At 37.3% G+C, this 25317-nt stretch overlaps 1 protein-coding gene across 3 annotated transcripts in view; it reads left to right on the top strand.

Moving 5' to 3' along the window:
- The first annotated feature begins 4510 nt into the window (after positions 1-4510).
- gtf2a1 (general transcription factor IIA, 1) overlaps positions 4511-25317 on the top strand; it is a 33019-nt gene continuing 12212 nt past the window's right edge. Inside the window, exons 1-4 of one of the 3 annotated variants that reach the window (XM_028821763.2) lie at positions 4511-4735; positions 14148-14249; positions 14464-14638; positions 20593-20657. In XM_028821763.2, coding sequence (XP_028677596.1) covers positions 4706-4735; positions 14148-14249; positions 14464-14638; positions 20593-20657 — 372 coding nt within the window. In that variant the 5' untranslated portion in view covers positions 4511-4705. Of the gene's footprint in view, positions 4736-4995; positions 5109-5877; positions 5897-14147; positions 14250-14463; positions 14639-20592; positions 20658-25317 lie in introns of those variants that run through there. The other 2 variants (XM_028821765.2, XM_028821762.2) reach the window with 2 other exon arrangements.

Genomic DNA, 25317 nt, shown 5'->3' with positions numbered 1-25317 from the left:
TGCACTGGTTAAGTTAGGTTTTTGTAACTTGTATCAGCCTTTAAAATATTTCTTCTTTTTGCACAAAACTTTTTCTCATGTTATCTATTCAATCATTTAATTTAATGCCCCTATCTATTGATAATTAATTTTTAACTCATTTGATATTTGTGTCATCATTAACATGCCTTACAGATCTCCAGCAAACAATTATCTGAAGCCTCTTAGTACCAGGTAATACATTTAGTGGATTAAAAGTTGGGCGGCACGGTGGCGCAGTGGTAGTGCTGCTGCCTCGCAGTTAGGAGACCCGGGTTTGCTTCCCGGGTCCTCCCTGTATGGAGTTTGCATGTTCTCCCCATGTCTAAGTGGGTTTCCTCCGGGCGCTCCGGTTTCCTCCCACAGTCCAAAGACATGCAGGTTAGATGGATTGACAATTCTAAATTGGCCCTAGTGTGTGCTGTTTGTGTGTGTCCTGCCTTGTGCCCTGTGTTGGCAGGGATTGGCTCCAGCAGACCCCTGTGCTCGGATTCAGCAGGTTGGAAAATGGATGGATTAAAAGTTTAGCTATATTTAGAATTACATTTACATCAGTTTATTTAATTATTGTAATTGACTGCTATAAAATGTTTCCACTCTCACCACCCTTTTGGTCTTTTAGAGAGCTGCTAGGCAATGCTTTCAGTTCAATTAAGCCATCCCTCCATACCTTGGAAGGATATCTCAAAGGGAACGGGAAACATTAACAAAAACAATGAACAACCATCACCATATTCCACAAAAATTATGGGCACCAGTCAGCCCTATAGTGTCTGATATCTCAAGAGTGTGATGACAGCAGTTGAACTTGTTCAGACACCCTGACTTACCATTTTCTGAAGATTATGCATCCCAAAGATTTTTTTTTCATTTATAGAATTTGTGAAAACAGTTTTCTTCTCCTCCATTAGCACCTTTTCTTTGATTATTTATCTATTAATTTTTAATTATCATGTACTTATTATTATAAGGAGAATTAAGAATCTGTTTAATATGGAGCATACAAACATACTGTTTCTTTATCTAGTATATAATAAAACACTAAGGTCTGTGTGTCCCATCCCTCTGAGCAATCTGATTGGTCAGTTTCACTTTGGTGACACAACAAAAGAGGAAGTGCAAGGGTGAGAAGCAGGAAGCACATTTCGCATGCTGAAAGAGTAGCCGTCAATGACAGCAAGTATAGAATCTGACAGGAAATGAGAAATGCGCCTTGAAAATAACGAGAGGGCCTTAGAAGAAAGCTTTATGGCAATGCCCTTAAAAGAGGGAGCACTGGTTAAGAGGCATTCTCACATTCTCATTCTCTGGAGATACAGAGGAAAGGTGCTGAAGGTACACATAGGGCAAGATATAGCAAATATGTTTTAAGTATTCTGTTACCAGGTACTGTGGCTAGTATGGGTATACTGTACTGTATACTGTATTATCATGGGGGAAGTGGCACTTACCAAGTTTATTATGGATTGGCTTCCCCTCACACACCCTAAGCTTAACACACACATACACACATGTACTTAAGAACTGATTACAGAAGGACTTGGATAGCATTCATGATTGGGCAGATTTGTGGCAGATGAGATTTAATGTCAGTAAATGTAAAGTATCACACATAGGAAGTAAAAATATGAGGTTTGAATACACAATGGGCAGTCAGAAAATCAAGAGTACACCTTATGAGAAGGATTTAGGGGTCATAGCGGACTCTAATCTGTCGACTCCCTGACAGTGCTCAGAAGCCATTAAGAAAGCTAACAGAATGTCAGGTTATATAGCGCCTTTATGTGTGGAGTACAAGTCACAGGAGGTTATATTCAACCTTTATAATGCACTGGTGAGGCCTCATCTTGAGTATCGTGTGCAGTTTTGGTCTCCAGGCTACAAAAAGGACATAGCAGTGCTAGAAAAAGTCCAGAGAAGAGTGATAGGGCTGATTCCAAGGCTACAGGGGATGAATTATGATGAAAGATGAATAGAGCTGAGCCTATATAGTTTAAACAAAAGAAGATTAAGAGGAGACATGATTGAAGTGTTTAAAATTATGAAGGGAGTTAGTACAGTGGATCAAGACTGTTACTTTAAAATGAGTTCATCAAGAACATGGGGACACAGTTGGAAACTTGTTAAGGGTAAATTTCGCACAAACATTAGGACGTTTTTCTTTACACAAAGAACGATAGACACTTGGAATAAGCTACCAAGTAGTGTGGTAGACAGTAAGACTTTAGGGACTTTCAAAACCTGACTGGAAGAAATAAGTGGATAGGACTGGCGAGCTTTGTTGGGCTGAATGGCCTGTTCTTGTCTAGAGTGTTCTAATGTTCTAATGATTATTAGTGATGTCAGCACAGCCTGTCACTTTCCGATAGCACATGTTCACTAGCTTTAGCGTATCCCCTAGACACAGGGGTGTGATTTTGCCACTTACCAAGGATGTGGCACTCCTTCCCGTGCTGCTAACTATTGGAGGTGTCCCTCCTCAGCCATTAACCCTATGGGAAAGAAATGGTAGACTACCCAAACTAGGTGCCCTGTAAATACTTCAATCACAAAACATGAGCAGGCTAAGTATAACGGTTTAAAGCCAAAGCAAGGAAGGTGGCAAGGCAGAAAATATAAATGAATAATGAACAATAGGAAAGTATGGATGTAACACCCTAAACACACCTTAGTTTTAAAGTCTAAGAGTGTAAACAATACTTTCTCTAAGGATGTGGAAGCTGAAGAAAATAATTAAGGAAACATTTGTGTGGGAGAGGGCGAAAAGAAAAGAGAAAGGGTGCTTGTTTTCTAGGAGGCTTGTCTTGACTCAGAATCAGGCTGTTAAATGAATGGTGTCTACCAGGCCTAGTTGAATAGATTCTCTCTCTCTTTCTCATCCTTAGACCTTTATGCCAAAAACAGAAGCAAAAGAGCTATGGCTTCTAAATCAGTTCACTGAAACAACCTCACACAACTTTGTTTTGTTACTCTTTCTCTTGACTTTCTTTCTGTATATTAGCATTGCTGCTCTTAAATGGAGATCTCAAAGGGGACCCCAACACTTATTTTTGCTATGTGTTCTTTCATTCAACCTAGGTATTCTAGCTTTCACCTCTACATGCCAGGGATGTGGAGATTAAGTTCATAGATTACTCTACATGGATACTGTGTTTGTACTGTAGATTTGTGCATAGTTGTGCCTTGTGGGGAACTAGCATCCTGTCCAGGGATGGTTCCTACCTAGTGACCATTGATGCTTCGACTTTAGACTAACCAGGTTAAGTAAATGGATGCTGAATGATGTTTTTGGCTGTATCTATTATTTGTTATGTTGCATTTTATTTTATCTATATTTTGCCTGTAGATAACTACAACTCTTTGAGCTTCATAAAAATTATTTGAATTGAAGTTAGTAGACTTTTTATAGTGATTGCAGACTGTAATATATTTTGTAAATCACAGGTGTATGGGATAAGCCTGTCACAGTGATTTTGCGTCCTCAGAATCTGTTCATGACGCCACTTACTCCATTAAAGATTTGAACAGAATTGTAGCCTTTCCCTGCTGAATTGGACACAATGCAGGATCCTGTTCTTGCATGGAATAAAATTCAATTGATGGACACATCCTCAGAAAAAAAGTCACACTAACTTGTAAAGGTCCATTTTATAGCTGCTAACTATGCTAAAAATCATGCCAGTCTCATGTCTCAAAACTCTTTACTGCTGAGGGTCAGGTGTTGTTTATTCTTTGTGTTTTTTCCTGTTTTCTAGAGTACTAATATATATTTTATAATTTTTTTAAGACATCCTTACATAGGTCACAGCTGATGAATCCACTAGATTTTGTACCCGTGCAGACCACCCCAAAGCCCAACATATTGTTCAAGTGCGAAGATAAAACAGCACTTGTGCAAATGCACATAACTAAGTACATAACTATGCTCGAAACACAGCAATATTATTGGGACAATAAATATATTTTACAGATCAAATGTCCCCATTTGAATGTGTGGCAATCTTTCTCGGTATCGTTATGAAGAAGTGCACCTGTTGTCCCCCAGTTACCAGTGCAAACAGATGATATGAAAGACAGATGCCAAATGATCGTTGCCCACTTCCTACCCACAAGCGGTGCATTGCTTACATACCATAAAAAAGAGGTTGTTTGTTTAAAATAACAACCCAGTCTCTTTAATTTCAGTTAAGAGGAGAGTCAATTAGACTCAAAAAAAGACAAAAAAGCGCTTTGTAAATAACCTTATTCGATTTTAGATTAAACACGTCAGTTAAAATACCAGTTTTTCAATTCCTAATGTTGCTGTTACCTTTTTCTAATAGTTATTGGAGTTTCACCTGTAACGCCTGTTAACAGGAAGCAAAAACGACTACAAATCCCATCGGGCCACTAGACGCCTGGCAACACTCCCCGCCACTCAACTCTCGCGGTACTCCACGTACGGTCGGGTTGACCCTGCCCTGTGTCTCGCGCATTCGCAGCTTCATCGCACGGTATATAAAGGAGAGAGCGACGAAGGGCGGACGGCTGGACAGCGCAGCCCCTGGGAGCTGAGTGATTAATGGATAGTATTATTATTTTATAGCTTTTAATTTATTAATGCTTATATTTCAGTAGTCATTAGAGTTTTTTATTTTGTTTTGTTTGTTTTTAAATTTGTATATACATATATACACTCAGCGTAGTAATGGCGAGCTCGGCTAACTCGAACCCAGTGGTAAGCAACCTCCCGAGTGTACAGTCAGTCAGATAATGACGCCGATTACATGTTCTGTGCTGCTGACTAAAACGTACTAATAAATGAACACACTCAAATGGGGAAACGAGGCAAGAAAAGGAGTTTTCGACATACACTTTGAATTGCAACTTGCGGACAGAAAAAGGCGGTCAGTGCTTTTTGGACTTGGGCGAAACCAATTTTTTTTTTTCTTTTTAAAGTCTAGTGGGACGCCTACTCTTTATAAGTCTCTTGGGAGTCTAATTCACTGTAACGTTGTGTTCCACAACGTTTTTCTTAATTGGAAAACCCACCACGCGCCTCTTAAATCTTTTCAGTTTTGGGGGAATATAACGCCAACTTAAAAAGTAAGGTAAGAATTGGTTTCGTGAAGGTCCTTCACGTGCTTGAATGCAAACGCTCTTTTTCTCCCCCGATAGTTGTAACGCAAAGTTCTAATATTCAGCATATGTACACTAGATAGTAAAACAGACCCTTTTGTATGTTGTTTGGTTCTATGGGATGGTGCACTGCGCTTTCCATTCTGGATAGATTGTAGTGGGAGGTGTAGGATATTTTATTTATTTGCGATAGATATTTTTTTTTTTTTTTTTCGCAGTCCTTCCATTTCTCTCAACGTTTTGCTTAAAGATCGCGATGCTTGCCATCAACCCGAAAACAAAAATCCCCTTTTAAAAATTGATCCCTGTCTTACAAACATTGCCTTATGGTTAACACCATTAACTGAAAATAAATTTTAAAAGGACACGGCCACTTGATGCCCCCCAGGAAATTGCTATGGGGAGAAGTGAACGCCACTTGGTCGAGAAATGTCTCCCTTAGGATCCAAGAACGACACGCTTTTATAATGGCTTCCCTTCCTTCTCTCTCGCTTGACTCCGACCCTCCTCCCCTTTCTCTGCCTTTATATAGAGCCATTGCGGCTCTCTAATATAGACTCTGCTCGGGATGGGAAGGTGCTATTCGGCAATACGTCACACACTCTCCTTATAAACACCAGATTGGGCTTTAAATAGAGAGCAGTCGGCTTAAGGAGGGAGGCGCGAGAGGGCTTGCAGGAGAGCGGCCTAGATGTTGTGCAGCCGATGCTTTAAGGCCTTCGCTGTGACGGGTTGGTGGTTTAGTTGGGGAATTCGCGATGTACGTCGTCGCATTTTATCGTAGACCTGGTTTTGTTCGCCTAATAGTTTGAACCTTTAGCGTCATTTCATGAATAGCGATGGTTATGTAATTGAGTAGCAGCTAGGAACTGGGCCAGTTCCGCAGTTTTGAAACCGGATTCCAACGTTGATGCATACAGCGTATGATTTGGCTCAAGTCCGTTTGTGATGCAATTATAGGTTGATTTTCGTCACTTTACATCTGTCAATTGGAAGGTTAATTTCGGAATTGAACCGTAGTTTGCGTGACTGCGGACTTGCTGCGTAGTACAGAAGCTGAACGTGGTACGGTGAAATACTTGGCGACAGCGATGTTCATGTTCCTTGAGCCTTGTTTTGTTGGCCTAGAAAGTCTTGTGAAATGAGACTAGACAAATTATTTGGAGGCGTTCATGATCGTTCCTGTCAATATAGTACTTCAGCGCATATTTTGTTCTCTATAGACACAAAAATGAAGTTTGCAGATGATGGGGATATTCCAATAGTAAAGTAACTTTTACTTTTTGCTCTTTCCATCACTGACTTTCAGCAGGGAGTTCTATGAAAATGTACATTAATACAGAAATGAAGTATTTGTATTGGTTTATTTCTGGGAATTTGGGTTTTCAGTCATGTTCTCAAAGATGAGCTTCTGTCAGAAAGACATTGACCCACTGTGGTGTTGGGTAGGAAGATCACTTTTTTTTTTTTTTTTTGTCCCCAGGGTGACCAGTCCAAGGCAGATGCCTGATATGTAGTTAATGCAGCTGAACCCAGCTATGTGGATTTAGTGGTGTACTCTGACCTTTTGGAGTGGTTTTAATCCCTGTGTTTTTTGGGGGACTAAATTTAAAAGTATAAAATAAAGTGCAACACTGTTCTGAATCCATATTCACAAATGTGTAAGCATGTTATTTCACATAGAAATATCATATAGGGTGTTGGTCACTAAATCAGAGACCATGTTGCGGTGGAATTGTGAAGACAAACTCAGTTGTCTATAATTTTATAGGAGTCTCTGTCATGTTTTGCTTAACTCTATTAATTTGAGTTCTGTTATTGTTTACCATAAGGGGTTGGCCCAGTCTTTCCTGTGTGGCATTGTTCCAACCTAGTTTCAATAGCAATTACTGATTACTCATTAAAGTTTTATTGCTCAAACATTTTCATGCTTCATTTTACTTGTTAAAATTCCCCTCCCTTTATGCTAATTTTAGTCCTAAATATATGCATTCATTGTTTAATATTTAATGCTCATGCTAGCAATACAATGCAAATGTCAAAAGAACCAGCAGTTCTCCATCTAACTTGTTTCCATTTACACATCTGTTTACTTCAAAAATATAGTTAAATAAAATATTTGGAAGGAAACAAGAAAAGTGCAGAACTGTGAATTACTCATCTGCTTTAAACTAGAAATCATTTGGATGATGTCCTTGGAAAGGCAAAGAGCTATGATATAAGAATGACGTTTCATTTCAGAATGAAAACATTAAAAAGCCAAAAAGTTAAATATAATCGTTTATTGGCAAGGTTTGATGTGTGTAGGTTGGTACAAGAACCTGCAGCCGCTATTATTATTATTATATATATAATAAATTCCTTATTCAAATTCAATGTCACTATTTGTGGACCAAGGGTGGGATTTCAGCTGTTGTGTCAAAGATAATGGCACATCCTTTACATTAGATTCCACAAAAGAAATGTCTCACCCTCTTAACAGTTTGTTCCAATGTTTTAAGTTAATCAGAGACTGCATTTTGTAGCCTCTGCAACTTCCCTACTGCTTGTTGTGCTCTACCCTTTCACAAATCTGGACACAATCAGTACATCAACTCCTCTGAACAGACAATGAACTTTCCATTAATATATACATTGACACAAACTTCAATTTTTGTTTTTATGCAGTGTTGGTAACACACTGGTAATATTGTGCAAGATTTTTATAACAAATTTAATGGAGCTTTTTGTTACTGTTTTTACTTGTATTTTTATTGTTAAACAATTGTAGCACTGAGGATCATTGTGCCCTCCTGTCATATTTAAAGCAAAATGAAATGCTGGCTCCACCTACAATTTTTTAAAAGTGAGATTTTTACTTTATTGCTCATGCAAGAGCATGAATTAAACTGCCATAATGTTGTAGTATCTTTGAAAGTAGTCTGTAATTCCTTTGCCTGTCTTATACTAAAGTGGTATATGACTGCTATTTACAGCTGGTTTTATTTCCATGAGGGTCAAAATTTTCTTGTGGCCAAAAATGACTGTCTTCAACATCTCCTAAGAGAAAAGCATTTAGTGAGTTTGTCCCAGTTTACCACTTCAAATATAGTCACATGATAAAGATTGGGAACCCCTCTTAATTCTTTGGATTTTTGTTTATCGTTGGCTGAGCTTTCAAAGTAGCAACTTCCTTTTAATATAGGACATGCCTTATGGAAATGGTAGTATTTCAGCAGTGACATTAAGTTTATTGGATTAACAGAAAATATGCATCATAACAAAATTAGACAGGTGCATAAATTTGGGCACCCCAACAGAGATATGACATCAGTACTTAGTTGAGCCTCCTTTTGCAAATATAACAGCCTCTAGGCACCTCCTATAGCCTTTGAGTGTCTGGATTCTGGATGGAGGTATTTTAGATAGATAGATACTTTATTAATCCCAATGGGAAATTCACATTCTTCAGCAGCAGCATACTGATACAATAAATAATATTAAATTAAAGAATGATAATAATACAGGTGAAAAAAACAGACAATAACTATGTATAATGTTAAATATTAACGTTTACCCCCCCTGGTGGAATTAAAGAGTCGCATAGTTTGGGGGAGGAACGATCTCCTCAATCTGTCTGTGGAGCAGGACAGTGACAGCAGTCTGTCGCTGAAGCTGCTCTTCTGTCTGTAAAGGCCATTCTTCCATACAAAATCTATCCAGTTCAGTTCAATTTGATGGCTGCTGAGCATGGACAGCCTGCTTCAAATCATCCCATAGATTTTTGATGATATTCAAGTCAGGGGACTGATGGCCATTCCAGAACATTGTACTTCTCCCTCTGCATGAATGCCTTTGTAGATTTCAAACTGTGTTTTGGGTCATTGTCTTGTTGGAATATCCAACCCCTGCGTAACTTCAATTTTGTGACTGAAGCTTGAACATTATCCTGAAGAATTTGTTGATATTGGGTTGAATTCATCTGACCCTCGACTTTAACAAGGGCCCCAGTCCCTGAACTAGCTACACAGCCCCACAGCATGATGGAACCTCCACCAAATGTGACAGTAGGTAGCAGGTGTTTTTCTTCCACCATGCAGAGTGCTTTTTGTTATGTCCAAATAACTCAATTTTTGTCTCTTTGGTCCAAAGCACTTTGTTCCAAAATGAATCTGGCTTGTCTAAATGAGCATTTGCATACAACAAGCGACTGTTTGTGGCGTGAGTGCAGAAAGGGCTTCTTTCTCATCACCCTGCCCTACAGATGTTCTTTGTACAAATTGTGCTGAATTGTAGAACGATGTACAGATACGCCAACATCTGCAGCAAGATGTTCTTGCAGGTCTTTGGGGGTGATCTGTGGGTTGCCTGTAACCATTCTCACAATCCTGCGCATATGCCGCTCCTGTATTTTTCTTGGCCTGCCAGACCTGCTGGGTTTAAGAGCAACTGTGCCTGTGGTCTTCCATTTCCTGATTCCATTACTTACAGTTGAAACTGACAGTTTAAACCTCTGAGAGAGCTTTTTGTAGCCTTCCCCTAAACCATGAGACTGGACAATCTTTGTTTTCAGATCTTTTGAGAGTTGCTTTGAGGATCCCATACTGTCACTCTTCAGAGGAGAGTCAAAGGGAAGCCCAACTTGTAAGTGACCACCTTAAATACCTTTTATATCTCATGATTGGACACACCTGTCTATGAAGTTCAAGGGTTAACGAGCCAATCCAACCAATTTGGTGTTGCAAGTAATCAGCATTGAGCAGTGACAGGCATTCAAATCAGCACAATTACAAGGCAACCCACATTTTTGCACAGCCAGTTTTTCACATTTGATTTAATTTCATACAACTAAATACTGCTTCAGTAAAAATCTTTGTTCCTAGGAAATGAAGGACATACCACTGTTGAATTTTTGGTTGAAAGTAAATTATTATGCAGGCTGAGAGGGGTTCCCAAACTTTTTCATATGACTGTAGATTTATAGTATTTCTGTCCATAGTATGCACAGGACTGCTTTATTACAATTCATTCCATATACAACATTACACTGTCTAAACTTTGCTGTGGCATACTCCTTTATATGTGAGGCTTTATGTTTGCAGTAAAGCCGCAAACTGATAATTGAGATTTGAACATCACATTTTTTATTAGATTGTATTACATCGTGGGCAGAAATGTTTGGGTGCGTCTGTGCATTTGTATATTGTGTGCTTGTTTCACAGTGAATTTTTACATGACCATAAAATATGTTGGTGATGATGTTAATACACATTTTGAACACTGTTTAGTTCTTAAATACTGATAAAGGCTCTATTTGCCTTTTTTAACCTTTTTGGCTTTGGAGTTTCACTGTAGTTCTTACCAGATTTACATTTAATGTGGAGTGAAGATTTGGCTGATCAGAACTTGAAGATGATAAACTTAACCTGTTAGTGATCTACGTCTCTTCACAGAATATTTTACATAATGCATTATAAAGAAATTCTTCAATTAACATCATTTTATGAGTTATGCACTCTGCATTTTGTTCACTTTCTTTCTCTCACCCAGTTGAAATAGGGAAGGGAGGGTTACATGTGGTGATCCTTTAAAGCAAAAAAAACAAAACAAAATGGACCTTTCCTGCTGTTTTTTTTTTTTGTTTTTTTGGACACTCAAAGGGAATTCTGTGGTGCATCCCTTTTGTGGTTTTGGTGAAATGGAGCTTCGTGAACATTCATAGATAGCTGAAGGTATGTTCAGCTACTAAGTAAAGTAGCTTTAATGGGTGCAAATCTCATGCTTTTGTGTGACCATTCACAATCTAGTACACTTGCCCAATCAAAATGGGCAAATCGGATAAGTGTCCACTAAACGTATGTGAGTAATGCCATTTACATTTAGTTTTCTAATGTAACAACTTAGAATGACTATGTACTTGGGCATCGGGCTGCTTTAGATTGTGATACAGCCTTTACAGTTTTCTTGATTGTGGGCTCATTTATTGTGTTGGAGCAAGTGCTAGTGATTGTTCAACTGCTGAAAAGACCACCACCAACTTTGTGGGTCTTTCCATTTTAATTAAGCAAATTTTCAAATTTTTTGATTTTGGTGATACATGGCATATGAGTTGCAGAGCTTAGAAATGTTTTTTTTTTATATATAAATATAAAGTGTGGTACATTTTCATGTTGATTTAGAACGTTGACCTGTCTGTCACCTAGTAGTGTTTTAAATGTAAAAAAAAAAAAAAAATTAAGAGTAAAACTTCACGTATATTCAAAGAATGGTTAAAGTATGGGAGTGATAAGGCTGTGAACTTAACAGATTCACTGAAACTGCAACCTATTCTCTGTTAATCCTGTAATTTCATAACGGCCTAAAGTGTAATATGATATTTAGTGGTTTGTTACAAAGAAAACTATATTCCCCACTTTGTGATTGCAATTAGGTTGACTCATCAACATATTTTTGTTCAGACATTAAAAAAATATGTATTGGTGCAATGGACTAATTGCAAAAAAGCAAACATTCAGAAGAGGCTCATTTTATGTGATCTGAAAGAACTGTACCAAGCTTTTATAGAAAAAACATCCCTAAATGAAAATGGGATTTTGGAAGTTTACTAAGTTTAGACAAATATTGTCCTGGTCAGAGCATCTAGCGCACATTTTGTGTGTCCAATTCCATCATCAATGTCAAGCCCATGTCTACTGTCAACGTTCATCTCCATTACAAGGACCTGCAGGGGCACACTAAAGAACATTTTGCTTTTTAACTTACTTTGTTTTTGCTTTTCTTGTCATGAGCTTATCCTTTCATCTCTTAACCAACCTAGCCATCAATATATTTGTTTATGAAATGAAAGGATTAAGAGTGAGATTAATGTTTAAGTACAGTGACACCTACCCCACCCCCATGTTCAGAGCCTTGTAGCTCTAAGCCCCTTTTGAAGGTTTTTTTTGTTTCAAAACAGGTAGGCAGTACTTTCTTCTCAGCTCGAAAATTTTACTTCTACCCACCCTCATCCCTTTCTATAAATAACATAAACTGCATTTTTTTAGTTGAAAATTGTAATTGGTCAATTTTGTAAATAAATGTTGCCCCTGTGATTATGTTATTCAGTATAAAATAACTTATTTTGTATTTTTGTTGTTTTAAATAAGTAAAAAAAAAATTTACAAGACGAACTTTGACCTTGGAAAAACAATCTCAAGACTTGTAGGAATGAAGTTACGGCTATCCACAGTGAAGAAAAGTGCCCATATCTTAATAGATTTTAAATTTTCTGAGCTCTGAAAGTTAGGTGTAATTCATATGCCAAGTTTCATTAAAATCAAAAATGGTGATGCAAAGGTTATTTTGTTGAATTAAAATGGAATGGTTTTCATATAGTATGTTCTATTTTTACAGCCGTTAAAACTATACTTTTCCGAGCTATTCTATAGTACGCTTGCCTTGCATCCCATCAGGTTAATAATTAAAGTTACAGGTGCTCAATCTGTACATGCTGCACTCTTCCCTCTTTCTGAATCATGATAGATGATCTCTATGATTTATTTCCTGAGATTCTTCACTGTTAAATTGTGTATGGGCATGTGGATTGCCTAAGCCCATTTTAACTAAAAAAAAACTGTTTGCGAAACTTACTGACCCCTGTTTCTAAAATGAGGCCTATTCAAGCAAGACATTTTGTGCCACATGTTGGGTCTGTAAGTATGCTTTGTGGAATATGCCCAGGTGTAATAGTGGTGCAGTTTAACAAATAAATGGGTGTAGTGAATGTACTTTGTAGTCATGAGCAGTAGTTAACCAAAAATATTTGAAGATGAGCTGTTGAAGTTGTCATAAAGAAAATTAAACTGGGTGGATTGTGGCTCAAAAAGCTGATGGTATCTGATGAATAGAAGGAAATCCAGTGGAGTGCTTGACTCTGGCAAAGTTATTTGCTGCCAACGTAAATCCTTCAATTATGTAAACATGTCAAAATGTTAGACCATCTTGAAGTAGAAGTCTGTAGGTGCAACACCTAGCAGTATTAGACTGGCTACCTAAGTGTCAAGACCACAATATGTTGGAGCTGTGTGGGATCATTTTGATAAAGAACATAAAAAGCCAAAGTGTAGAGTTTGAGCAAATCCCGAATTTATCAAAGTACTTCTAGAAGCTGGGCTGGGAGAGACGTATACAGTGCTGTGCTAAAGTGAATTGATTGTTTTGCATTTCAAGAAAGTCTGCATAAAATACTGACTTGTTTTAAAAATATGGTACATTATTGTTTTTTGTTATACAGGTTGTGTATCTCTAATCTGAAATGCTCCAAAATGCAAAACTTTGAACGTCCACATGGCACCATCTATTTCCCCCATTTTATTTATTTTTCCTGCTTAGTGAATGTGAACAGCACATGTATGTTCCCAAATGGGTTTAATTATTCTGAGCTGGGAGGGCTGGATTTTCTCTGAAGTGCTAGAAAACTAGGACACGTATTTGCAGTTGGTGGTTGTCTGGCTATTGTTTTATAAATCATTTCTAGGTTGTTATTGGGATTAGAGCAGGGGTTTTCTAGGTCGGCTGGCTGAAAGTGAAATTAAAGTTGAAAAATGACTCGCTGATTGTGAACCTGCAGCTGAGGAGATGGTGGTGTTGGGCAGGTCATAAGACTGAACTTAAACACCTGTGTTGGTTAGGTGAAATTCATTGGAACCATCTTTCAGATATGGAAATGATAACCGTTTTCAGTTACGTGTTCAAGATACTATAAATGGATAATTACGTCTGTGTACTTTTTATCTAGGGGTTATCAAATGTGGCTTTCAGGTACCTCCTCTGGTTACTGATTGTTTTTAATTTTGACATGGATTTCTTAATGCTGGACTCTGAAGCTGTGAGGCAGTACCAGCAATAAACATTTTTAAAACAGAGGTGTCGGTCTTTGTGATTTGAAATGTTTGTATGAAAAATGAGACCGCTGAACTTGATGTTTGTTTTGTGTGTGTGTATTTTTCCCCCTCCCATATAAGAGCTTCTGCATTTATTTTCTTTGGTTACAGCCTAAATTGTATCGATCAGTAATTGAAGATGTAATCAATGATGTACGTGAGCTCTTCCTTGATGAGGGTGTGGATGAGCAAGTTCTTCTGGAACTGAGAACGGTAAGGATTTAATTATCCCTTTGTTTTGATTATAGTCTGCTGGGTTTGTTAGTTACTAGAGTTTAATTAGTTTTTTTGCAGTGCCAGTTTACAGAATTGTGAAGATCATTATGTATGCATAAATTAATAGATTTCACTGAATACTAATAGTTGTAACTGAATAAAATCTCATAGATTTTACATCTTTGACCAGTTTTGTATTTTCATGTTTTAGTTATGGGAGAACAAACTAATGCAGTCCAAAGCAGTAGATGGTTTTCATACAGAAGAACAGCAGCTGCTGTTACAAGCACAGGCAGCTCAGCAGCAGCAACAGCAGCAGCAACAGCAGCAACAGGTACAACATCAGTCACAACAACAGCAAGTTATTATTCCTCCAGCACAGCAAGGTAAGCAGGTTGCCTGTTTGCACTTAACCTCTATATTAAGTATTTAATGTTTGTTTTAATTAGGAAAGCTTTAAGTATACCTTTTTTTTTAAACTTTAACAAGGTAACTGTTTTTGAAATGGACAAAATGGCTGTAGTTTTCTAGATCTATGCTGTAGGTTGAAAAATCATCAGGACTTTTCTACCAAAGAGAACCTGGAACACCTGCCTTCAAGTATGTCACTGCCAGAGAGGGTTTGGAATCTTAAAATCTTAGATATGGTTTAGTTCATGTTGTTAATTTGTGGCTATTTAGGTTTTGCCTTTTTATTCATACCTTTCACACTCCTCTGCACCCACCTTAACAAATGCCATCAGTCAGACTTATCTAGTATCATCTCTTAAGGCAAGCGTTCTTACAGATTATACTTGGTATTTCTGATCTTTACATTTGTATTAAGCTGTTATTTCACTTTAATTATACACATGGGCAGATCGTGTTCTAGTGTAACTAGCTGCTCAAACATCTACAGTATAATTGATAGTGTGTATATCTTGCATGTCAACTGTACAGAGTAACTGCTGGGTTATGACGTTGGTTATCTGTTAAAATTCAAATGTTCCTGAAATAGGCCTATAAAAGGCATATTTGCTGTTTAACTAAAACAGGTGTTGGGCTCCTGATTTACAGGCATTTTCAATGTTTGGTTGAATCACGTTTCTCCCTTGGGACAAAGTTCTGTCGATAGACTTGTCTATCAGGAGGCAATTGGGGTTTGGCAATGGATCCAACAAGGAAGGCTGTTGGTTGGTGGTATAATAGCATAAGTTTGTTTGGATTGCAGTAAATCAGTGTTAAGACAGAAGATGTGAACATTTTTACCATTTCGTGACACACACACACACACAATATATTTTTTCCTTCAGAAGGGTATTATAGTGCCCAAACTTAGACAGATATGAGCCGGTGGGGGTATGGGGGTGAGAGGAGATGAGAACCAGGAGGTTCATGCCACTTGTGACAAAGAAACTAAAGAGGTTTATCAAGAGACTGATTTGCTGTGAAGCCCACCTGGCTGAACTGTTATGGTCAGAAACAAACCCACACCTGCCAAAATGCTAGGACAGAGAAGTCAAGGTGAGAATCTGTGTCATACATCCATCCATCCATCCATTTTCCAACCCGCTGAATCCGAACACAGGGTCACGGGGGGTCTGCTGGAGCCAATCCCAGCATTGATTGAAAAAACTTAAACCACACCTATTCCTATAGTGAAATCTATAATTTTGGACAGAAGACCACTAGTTCTACACTGATAATTACATTATGAGCAACTCTTCTCATCGTAAATTGTAGTGCCTCTTAGGTGGTGATTCTTGCCATCCAAAAAGTTTGTTTACAGAAACACACACTTCAAAATACAGCCAGACACTTTTTGAAATGGAAATGAATATACGGTTGAAGATGATTCACTACCATCCAACTTGCATTAATTTTGGAACTGATATTTGCCAGTATCCCTAAATTGGTCTATAGTTTTATGCCAGTTTCTTTTTACTTCATTTCTTGAGGTGAGATTAGAATTGCAGTTTGGATGTAAAAATTGATTTCTGCTGGTTTTTTTATCTTTTTGCTCGGGGGGGGGCTTCAGAAAAGTTTTAAAGTGCTTAAGATTCCTGCACTGTTTAAGGGTAGCAAGATAAAACTGCAACTTTCAAAGCAAAACTGATGCTTATAAACACAATTCTTCATAATCTTTATTCCTTGAATGTACAATTGAAATGATAACATGTGCATATAGTTCCATTAGCTTGTAATTGCTCAAACATGTCAAATGCAGTCTCTTATTAAAATATTGCAACAGAATAATGCAAGTGGTTGGTGATTGTTTGAGTGTATGGGGGCAATACTTTACAGTAAAGAATGCCAGTTGAATACTTGTGGGTAGTAGCAGACACTAGAGAAATAACATTCATGACTACAGTTAATGCTGGGTGGTATACCGGTTCATACCGAAAGCCGTTTTTTATTTTTTTTATGATATGGATTTTTCTTATACCGCAACACCGGTTTAAATTGCCTAAACGACGTTTGGAACGTGGCGCAGTGGGAAACTGTTCAAGTGGGGACCTTTTTCACTGCTACACCGCTAAACACAGATTTGTTGCACTAGGGCTCTTTTTCACTGCTACACCACCAAATAGTGGGCGGTAGCATAGGTATGCCGCATGGTGAAAATGGACAGAGAGCATTCCGAAACTGAACTAAAAGTGAAGTTGAACAGAAGAACTTTTGCCGAAAAAAAGGTGTCACGTCCGTCGCCTGGAGATACTTTAGTTTTAAAAGGTCAGATGTGTAAATAATGTTTCTATACTACTGGATAATACTGCAAGCCAAGTTGTACTTGTTTTTGTACTTGCTAGTGCATGTTTTGCTCATATTCATCCTGCGATGTGCTGGCGACTCGTTCAGAGATGGGCGCAACTCTGAATGGATGGCATAATTAAACATATATAATGAAGATATTTTTAAAGTTCTGAACACTCCGTCGGCTAAGTTAATAACTAGTTTTAATTTCACAAAGACGTTTATCGTGTGGTGATTGGTAATGTGGAGAAAGAAAAAGGAAAGACAGGAACTGGGGTTTTGGTAGAGACCAGGAATATCATGAAGTGAATGGATTCTGTGCGGTGATTGCTGCACGCGCCTGCTCTTAGTGCGGAGGAAGTCAGTTTAAGAAGCGTAGTGATTAACGACTGGGTCGGGGAACACTTAACACAAAGTATTTGATGTGCTGCATTAACTTATGACGGGGTTTGAGAAAATCTAGTAAATTAAACATTGATTTTAGGATGAAGTTTAGTTTACAACATTCTACTTTAATTATAAAATAAACTATGAGAATAAAGTGGAAATGTCGACTTTAATCTTGACATAAGCGTCAACATTAAAGTGGAAATGTTGAGAATAAAGTCAACATGTCGAATTTATTCTCGACATATAGTTTGTTTTTTTCTTCCGTGTACATATTTTTTTTTCTTCACAGTGGCCCTAATGCGCTTCCATAGGGCTATACCACAAACAGCATTATAAATGCAAGTTGCAGTTCTATTATTTATGTATATAGCTTAGCTTGAAGCAAGGTCCATATTAATGCAGTTTGCCTAAATGATGATACAGTTGGTAAGATGTCATCACCAAGTTGCACTTGTTTTATTTTATTTTAATTTGGTGAATACTGTGTAATGCACCTGGGCTTGGAGCCTTGAAGTAATGGTGCAACTATCAGTAATACTATTATGTATTTTATTGTTATTATTTATTAGTTTAAATATTATGCAGTTTAATGATGGTAAAATTGTTTAAAGAGTCACTTTAACGTGTCAGTGGACAGAGATTGTTAACATTAACAGAAGGTGTAGTTGGTTTACAAAAAATATTTACTATTTATTCCTTTTCTAAGACGTGTTCAGTGCAATCCAACTTTTGACAAACACCTCTGGATATTTTACTAAGTCTAAATGCCTCTTTGGATGGTTGAAAATATGTTGTCAAAATCATAGTTTAAGCTTTTGCAAAATTTGTTCAATTAAAAGGTTCTATATTTTGACTGCATCTGTCATGCAATGTGATTCCTTCTCTTTAGTGCCACCCCCTTGAAAACTATCACTTTATGGGGCCATGCAAACCTGGATTAATACTTGTGTGCACATTAAAATGTCTTTTTGTACGATGTACAATTCTCATAACAGTCGAATAGGTTATTCTTAGCCAGTCTACTGCAGTAATTGCAGTGGAAAATGTGGTTAACATCCACTCATGCATGGGGAAAATAATACCGTCTAATACCGGCAGAATTTAGAAAAATACCGTGATATAGAATTTTGGTCATACCGCCCACCTCTAACTACAGTAAATATGGGTGATCTTTTTTTATTATGGCTTTGTTGTAGACAGGTTTTGTCAAGTTAGCAGTCAATTACGACAAGGACGTCATATGAAACTCCATATAGGACATTCCTATAGCTAAACATTACTGACATTGAAAACCCTCTTTAAAATGCTGCACAACCTCACTCTCTGTAATAGACAAAGGCAGAAGAATATATGATGAACAACAAAATTGAATTTGTAACAATCATTAAAATATTTTATCTACCTTTTTTATTTTAGTATCATCAATATAATCCCCAGAATGCCATTGTTTCGAACTAAGTCGCCAAATTCTGGCAACCTTTATCCCTACTTTAAAAATAAGTACAGGATTAGGCTGAAATTAGGATCAGAACTCTGCTTAAAGTTATCACCACTGCAACACAGCATTGACAGTGACCCCATTAAACACTCAACCTTCACATTTGACTTGAGGGTTTTTTTTGATGACCTTAAGTCACGAAATTAGTCCAATTTTTTTTGTTCTACTTTTGATCTAGATTCATATATAATTTCTAATTCTTGTAAACTTAAATCTAGAGTTTTTATTCCTTATCAAAAATTGCTACTGTTCTTGCATTAAAAAGCATTTGGTGTATGTAAGTAAAATTAAGACATAAGCACACACATTATCTGTAATTACTTGTTAAAAATCCTCAAGTACATTATTAAAGGGTGGGTGGGAGTTAAGAGATCTTGCTTTATGTTCTGACTAGCAAGAGTGCAGAAATTTACAATTTAAGTCTTAAAGAAAATGGTGGCACTTGAAAATACCGGTACAAGTATTTCAATTCCTGGAGTCTGTTATGCGAAGGAAAAAAATGACTGAGATCAAGTGACATTGCCTCACATGTGTTGATCGTGTATTGTAGTTAGACATTTACTTTGATTTAATAAGTCTATTATACAAAATCATGCATTATGGCTAGTGTTTACTGTAGCAGATATCCAAAATGTTGCTGTGCTTTGCTGCATTGGCTTTATATTGATGGGGGCACTGAAAAGGTGGTACCGTATTTTGGAAGAGCCTTGACTTAATGTCGGGGAACCCCTGATCTAACCTTTTCATTTAAACGTGACTGAGAAAAAGTTTATGATGGTATTTGTTTAATCCTTTCCCAGACAGTTCAAAGGATTAAACTTGGTGTAGGTAATTTTAAATAGCACAATGTTCTTGGCTTAGCACTGAAGAGCATAACATGCACAATCCCTGAATGTATAACCTATGTCCATTGCACAATCTAAATCATTAGCCACCACTTTGTATTGCAAAATGTATCACATCAAAGTGCAGCCTCAGTTGATGGTATATGGCTTAAAGATATCAATCGGTAAGGTCTGACAGTTTTTGCGCATTTACTTTCACTTGTGACAATTGCCATATTTCAAGGGTTTATGTGAAACAAGTCTTTACAGTTTGAGCAGCTAAGAAGTTGTACAACCATGGCATTCTTGGGGGACAACTAATTGTCCTTGCATTAACATTCAATTAAGTCAAAGTATTCAAGTGACATTTTGTGATTGCGATTATAGTCTAACTTGGGGTATTTTTTTGTGTGTGTAATGTACTGTATAGAAAGTAAGCTCAGCAATTTTACAGTTTTACACTATTTTAACAGAAATGCAGGGAGAACTTTCACTACATGCAGTGTTTGTTTATATGCCTCACATAAGAAAAGGTGGTACTGCGTTCTATTTTAAACCTGCATACTATTTCCATTATACGTTTAGTATATGAAAGTTACTGGATGCTGATTTTCCTTTGCAGAATATTTTGTCAGTTCTCTAATTTAGAGAGACCTGATAAATGTATTTTCCTCTCCAACATGTATTTTCTGCCGAAACGTCCTGAACAGTAATTCTTACTTATGAACTGTCTGGGATTATGCAGTTGTCTCCCAATAACTTTCAAAATTTTAATAAAAGGAAAAACTGGAAACGCCTAAGGTTTTGGATGAAAAATGTGTTTAAAAGTATCAAGATCTAATGAATGTATAAATTTGTTTCTCCAAACCCTTTCCCATACCCCTCCCCCATATAGCCCCACAGCAACAGGTTATTGTACAGGATCCGAAAATAATACAACACATGAATGCCACAGGAATGGTAAGATTAAGGCATTTTAATATAGGTTTGTTATAAACTTAAGTGTGATCAGTTGCTTTAACTTTATTTTGTGTTGAGTGTTGTCAATGTTTTTGGAATTTGCCTGTAACCATAAGTGTATAGGTTTAATATGAGTTGGTTTACAGTGCACTGAGAATTATTTCTAGCTGGTGTAGAAAAATGCTACAGCATTTTAGCAGGCACAGCTTGGTAAACTAACAAATGTTAAACCTTATCAAATTAAATATACAAAGTTCAGACATAATTAGGGTAGGGTTGGAGTGACAATCAGTAACCAGGCAATGCAAATAATGGAGACGTGGAAAGCTCCATAATGTGAATAAATACATTATGGTTTTTAAACTAAAAATTAGTGTAAACACGGTTATTTGACCACTTTGAGTGTTCAATGCCAGCAGAATACTGTACATGTTTTTGGTTTTTTTAATCCAGTACAGTTAATTTTTATTACCCTTCCTATGAAAAAAACTAAAACTGTTCAGTTTACCTCAGGAAGTGACCACTACCAAAATTGTTTTTCAAGATAACTACTTCCTAAAGAATAAAGAGAGAATTCCCAGTATGTTTGAGGAAAATAAATTACTTCACACAATGAGTAAAAGAGGAAAAAGAAAAAAATCAAAAGTATTAGCCCTCAAGACACTTTGCTGTTATGTACATTGAATACATACGCCTACTATAATTTCTAACAAGATTGGCACATGTCTCTTGAGGGATCTTAGCCCATTCTTTGTGGCAAATTACTCCAGCTTACCCAAATTAGATGGCTTTCAAGCATGGACCTTAACCTTGAGTTCTCACCAAAGATTCTTAATAGGATTGAGATCTGGGCTTTGAGAAGGCCACTCCAGGACCTTGACTTCGTTGTTGTTTAAAGTTCTAGACCAACTATGTTGTGATAATGTGCTTTGGTTATTATCGTACTAAAAGACCCAACAGCAACCTAAAGCATAACTGGCAGCAGATTTCTTTGCATTATCCTTCAAAATGTGAATATAATCTTCCTTCATGATCTGTTGTACCTGTACAATATTTCCTTGTACCTGGAGCAGCAAAGCAGCCCCACAGCATTGTTTATATGGGTGAATCTTCTAACTTCCTTTGGCAGATAATATCCATGTGCCTGAACAACTCATTTTTCTTTCATCAGTGAAAAAGATGGACTTCAAAATGGATCCCCCTGTTTCAAATGTTCCTGGACAAACTTTAGTTTGACTTTGTGTCACTGTGTGAACAATAGTTTTCCTTGGGTGTTAATCTTTTAAACCACCATGATGAAGAGGCCAGTTTGGTAATTTTTTGGCAAAGATCCCCGGGTTTCTTGTTAAGATTTTTATTTCCAAAGTTTTTGACATCTAGCACTTGTTACCACACCAAGGGTTGTTTCTATCGGAATGCATCTCCTTGTACTTTATGATACAATGCACAGATTTTCTGGAAACTGAAATGTTTGGAAATTGCAGTATAGCCTTCACCCTTAATGTGGCCATCCCCTACCTTCTTTCTGAGGTACTGATTTATTTGGGCATGATGAAATTACATGTTGCAAAGAGTGTAACCTTAAAGTGCCACTAGCCATGCTCATTTGAGTCCACTTAGTAGAACAGAGTCCTAATTGGGACAATAAGTCTGCTGTGGTTTGAAACCTGAACACTTAAATTTGCTACCCTTTTTTCTCGAGGAATTTCATGGGTCTTATAATTGTGACCACCCCAATTTTTAATTTGTTTTACAGCAATCTAGGAGATTTTTTTTTTTTTTGTTTTACAAAGTCTAAAATATACCAAATGGGGGGCCTTTATTTTGAGCATTTTACTGGATAGGATTTTGGGTAATGGCCAGACTCTATGGGGATATGCTGGTAAGTTGTTCTTTAACTGTGTATGTAGACTTCTGCATGCTGGGAGTATTTTTAAAATATTGTATTTGTGTATAATTAAAGACCATCTTTTGTCACTGAATTTTCTAAATTACAGTTTGGGTTTTGGCCAGAAAGAATTAGAGTTAACCATTTAAAGGTATGGCAAATTACATTTCTGGTCATTCTAGCATATTTGCTGAATGCAAAATAAGGTTTGGTTGTGGCTGGTTAATTAACACTAGAATTACCAGAGCCTACGAAAAAACTCGTAGATCCGTCCCACCTTAAATAGCTTCTCACCTCTCCATCAGCGTCTTTTGTCCTGTAAATGTGACGATAAACAGCAAGCAGCCTGCTATCACATCTACCACCGCTGCACAGTTTTCTCAGCTCAAGTCTGTTTACCTGCGTGTCAGTTGCTTAGAGTTGTATAGAGGTGAGAAGTCAAGCAAAATGACACCTTTTATAAATACTATATCGTTATTTGGAACACATGCATTTCATGTGTGTTCCGTGTCTACAACAATCTGTGTACGGTAAACACATCGTTAAAACATGAAAAACGTTTGTTTTAATAGACAAATGTAGACATGAAGTGTTTAATGTGTGAAGCCTAAAGTCCAAATATCAAAAACACTTTCACAAAGTACTTGTTCTGTTATATTTGTACCGCTTCTATTCAAGAATATAACTGCAGAAAAAGAACCTGCGTTAGGGTGCAACATTGACACGCATTTGCTGCGACTGCTTCAGTGGCGCAACGATATCAACTGTTGACTGATAATCAAAACTTCATGGGTTCAAACCCGGACGAGTCAGTTTTGAGAAGTGAGCTGCTCTTATTCTTACTATTTTAGAATAAAAACATACATTTGATTTCTGTCTGTAACAGCCGGTGTAAATTTATGATAATTATAAAGATTAGCTTTGTTTTTTTTTTTTGTTTTTTTTAATTCAGTTTTATTCTCTGTCGCGTTCGTGATCCTACCTCCCCATCTGACACTGCCGTTTTCACATAAAGACGCACTCTTTTAGAGGTGAACTCAGATGATGATGACAGTTCTACATCGGAGCAAGAATGCATGTTGCACTTTTGCCATCGCTGTACTTTGTATATGTACACGGGAAGCTCTGCAGTCTACTTGTGACTTTACACTGTAGGAAGTAAATAAATAAAGGTAAATAACATTTGATCTGGCTCTTATATACAAAGTACAGCGACGGCAGTTTCCACCTGCAGCTGTAGACTCTCCACTCTAGTGTTTAGATATGGACGGTGCATGTACCCAAAACATTAACATCTTTGTTACTTACATCTTGCCTGAAGAAGGGGCCTGAGTTGCCTCAAAAGCTTGCATATTGTAATTTTTTTAGTTAGCCAATAAAAGGTGTCATTTTGATTCTTTTCACTATGCTACATAAAAGCCAGATTGAATGTTATTTACCTTTTTATTTACTTACTTCCTACAGCGTAAAGTTACAAGTAGACTGCAGAGCTTCCTGTGTTTGATCGACACGGGAATGCTCAAAAAATACGTGTAATGCCGCAAAAAGTGCCTGCTGACACTTTAGTACACAAGCAATGGTACGAGAATGCAGTTAAACTTTTTTTGGGGGCAAATACACCGTCCAGATCTAAACACTAGCGTGGAGAGTTGCTTGCATACTGAAGAGTCTATAGCTGCAGGTGGAAGCTGCTTTGTGACCTTTGTGGCTTGTAGGATTGCAACTGAGTTGATGAAACGAAGTTGTAATATAAATAACCTGGGGCTTGCTTTGTATGTTTTTATTCTAAAATAGAATAAAAGAGTAGCTCACTTCTCAAAACGGACTAGTCCAGGGTCAAACCCGTGAAGTTTTGATTACCAGTCAACAGTTGATACCGTTGCGCCACCGAAGCAGTCATAGCAAATGTTTGTCAATGTCGCACCCTAACGCAGGTTCTTTTTCTACAGTTATATTCTTGAATAGAAGCGCACTTGTTCTGTTATATTTGCACCTTTTGTGAAAGTGTTTATTTGATATTTGGAATTCAGGCTTAACACATTATATACTTCATGTCTACATTTTGTCAATCACTACTACAACATGAAAAACGTTTGTTTTAACGATGTGTTTACTGTACATAGGTTGTTGTAGGCATGGAACACACATGAAATGCATGTATTCCAAATAATGATATAGTATTTATAAAAGGTGTCATTTTACTTGACTTCTCACTCTATACAACTCCAAGCAACTGACATGCAGGTAAACAGACTTGAGATGAGAAAACTGTGCGGCGGTGGGGGATGTCATAGCAGGCTGCTTGCTGCTTATTGACACATTTATAGGACAAAAGACGCTGATGGAGAGGTGCAAAGCGATTTAAGGTGGGACGGATCTATGATTTTTTTTTGTAGGCTCTGGTAATTCTAGTGTTCAACAAATCGGATTGATGCATTGATTTGTGAAACTGGTTAGAATGAAAAAACTTGTAGCCATACTGAAACTCCTGCACAATCCTGAGGGCTGAATTTGCTAATGTGAACTTTTTCTTTGTGGAAAAGTGGGTGCAAATGTGTCTGAAGATTATTGCAGTATAACAAACTTTCTGCTGTTGGCACGATTGAGCCAATAAACACTGAGTCCTCTACCCAAATCGGGCATAGGAACTTGGCCATACCCGGCAATAAGACTTCAGGGGCCTCATGCCTAACGCTGTGCATAGAATTAACACTAAAACATGACGTAGGGAAAAAAATTCAGATGCACAAAACCGTCCGTATGCCATCTTCC

Source organism: Erpetoichthys calabaricus, chromosome 16 (genome assembly GCF_900747795.2).
Source record: "Erpetoichthys calabaricus chromosome 16, fErpCal1.3, whole genome shotgun sequence".
In the NCBI taxonomy this organism is placed as follows: Eukaryota; Metazoa; Chordata; class Cladistia; order Polypteriformes; family Polypteridae; genus Erpetoichthys; species Erpetoichthys calabaricus.
This window is presented reverse-complemented; position numbering and strand designations above follow the sequence as displayed.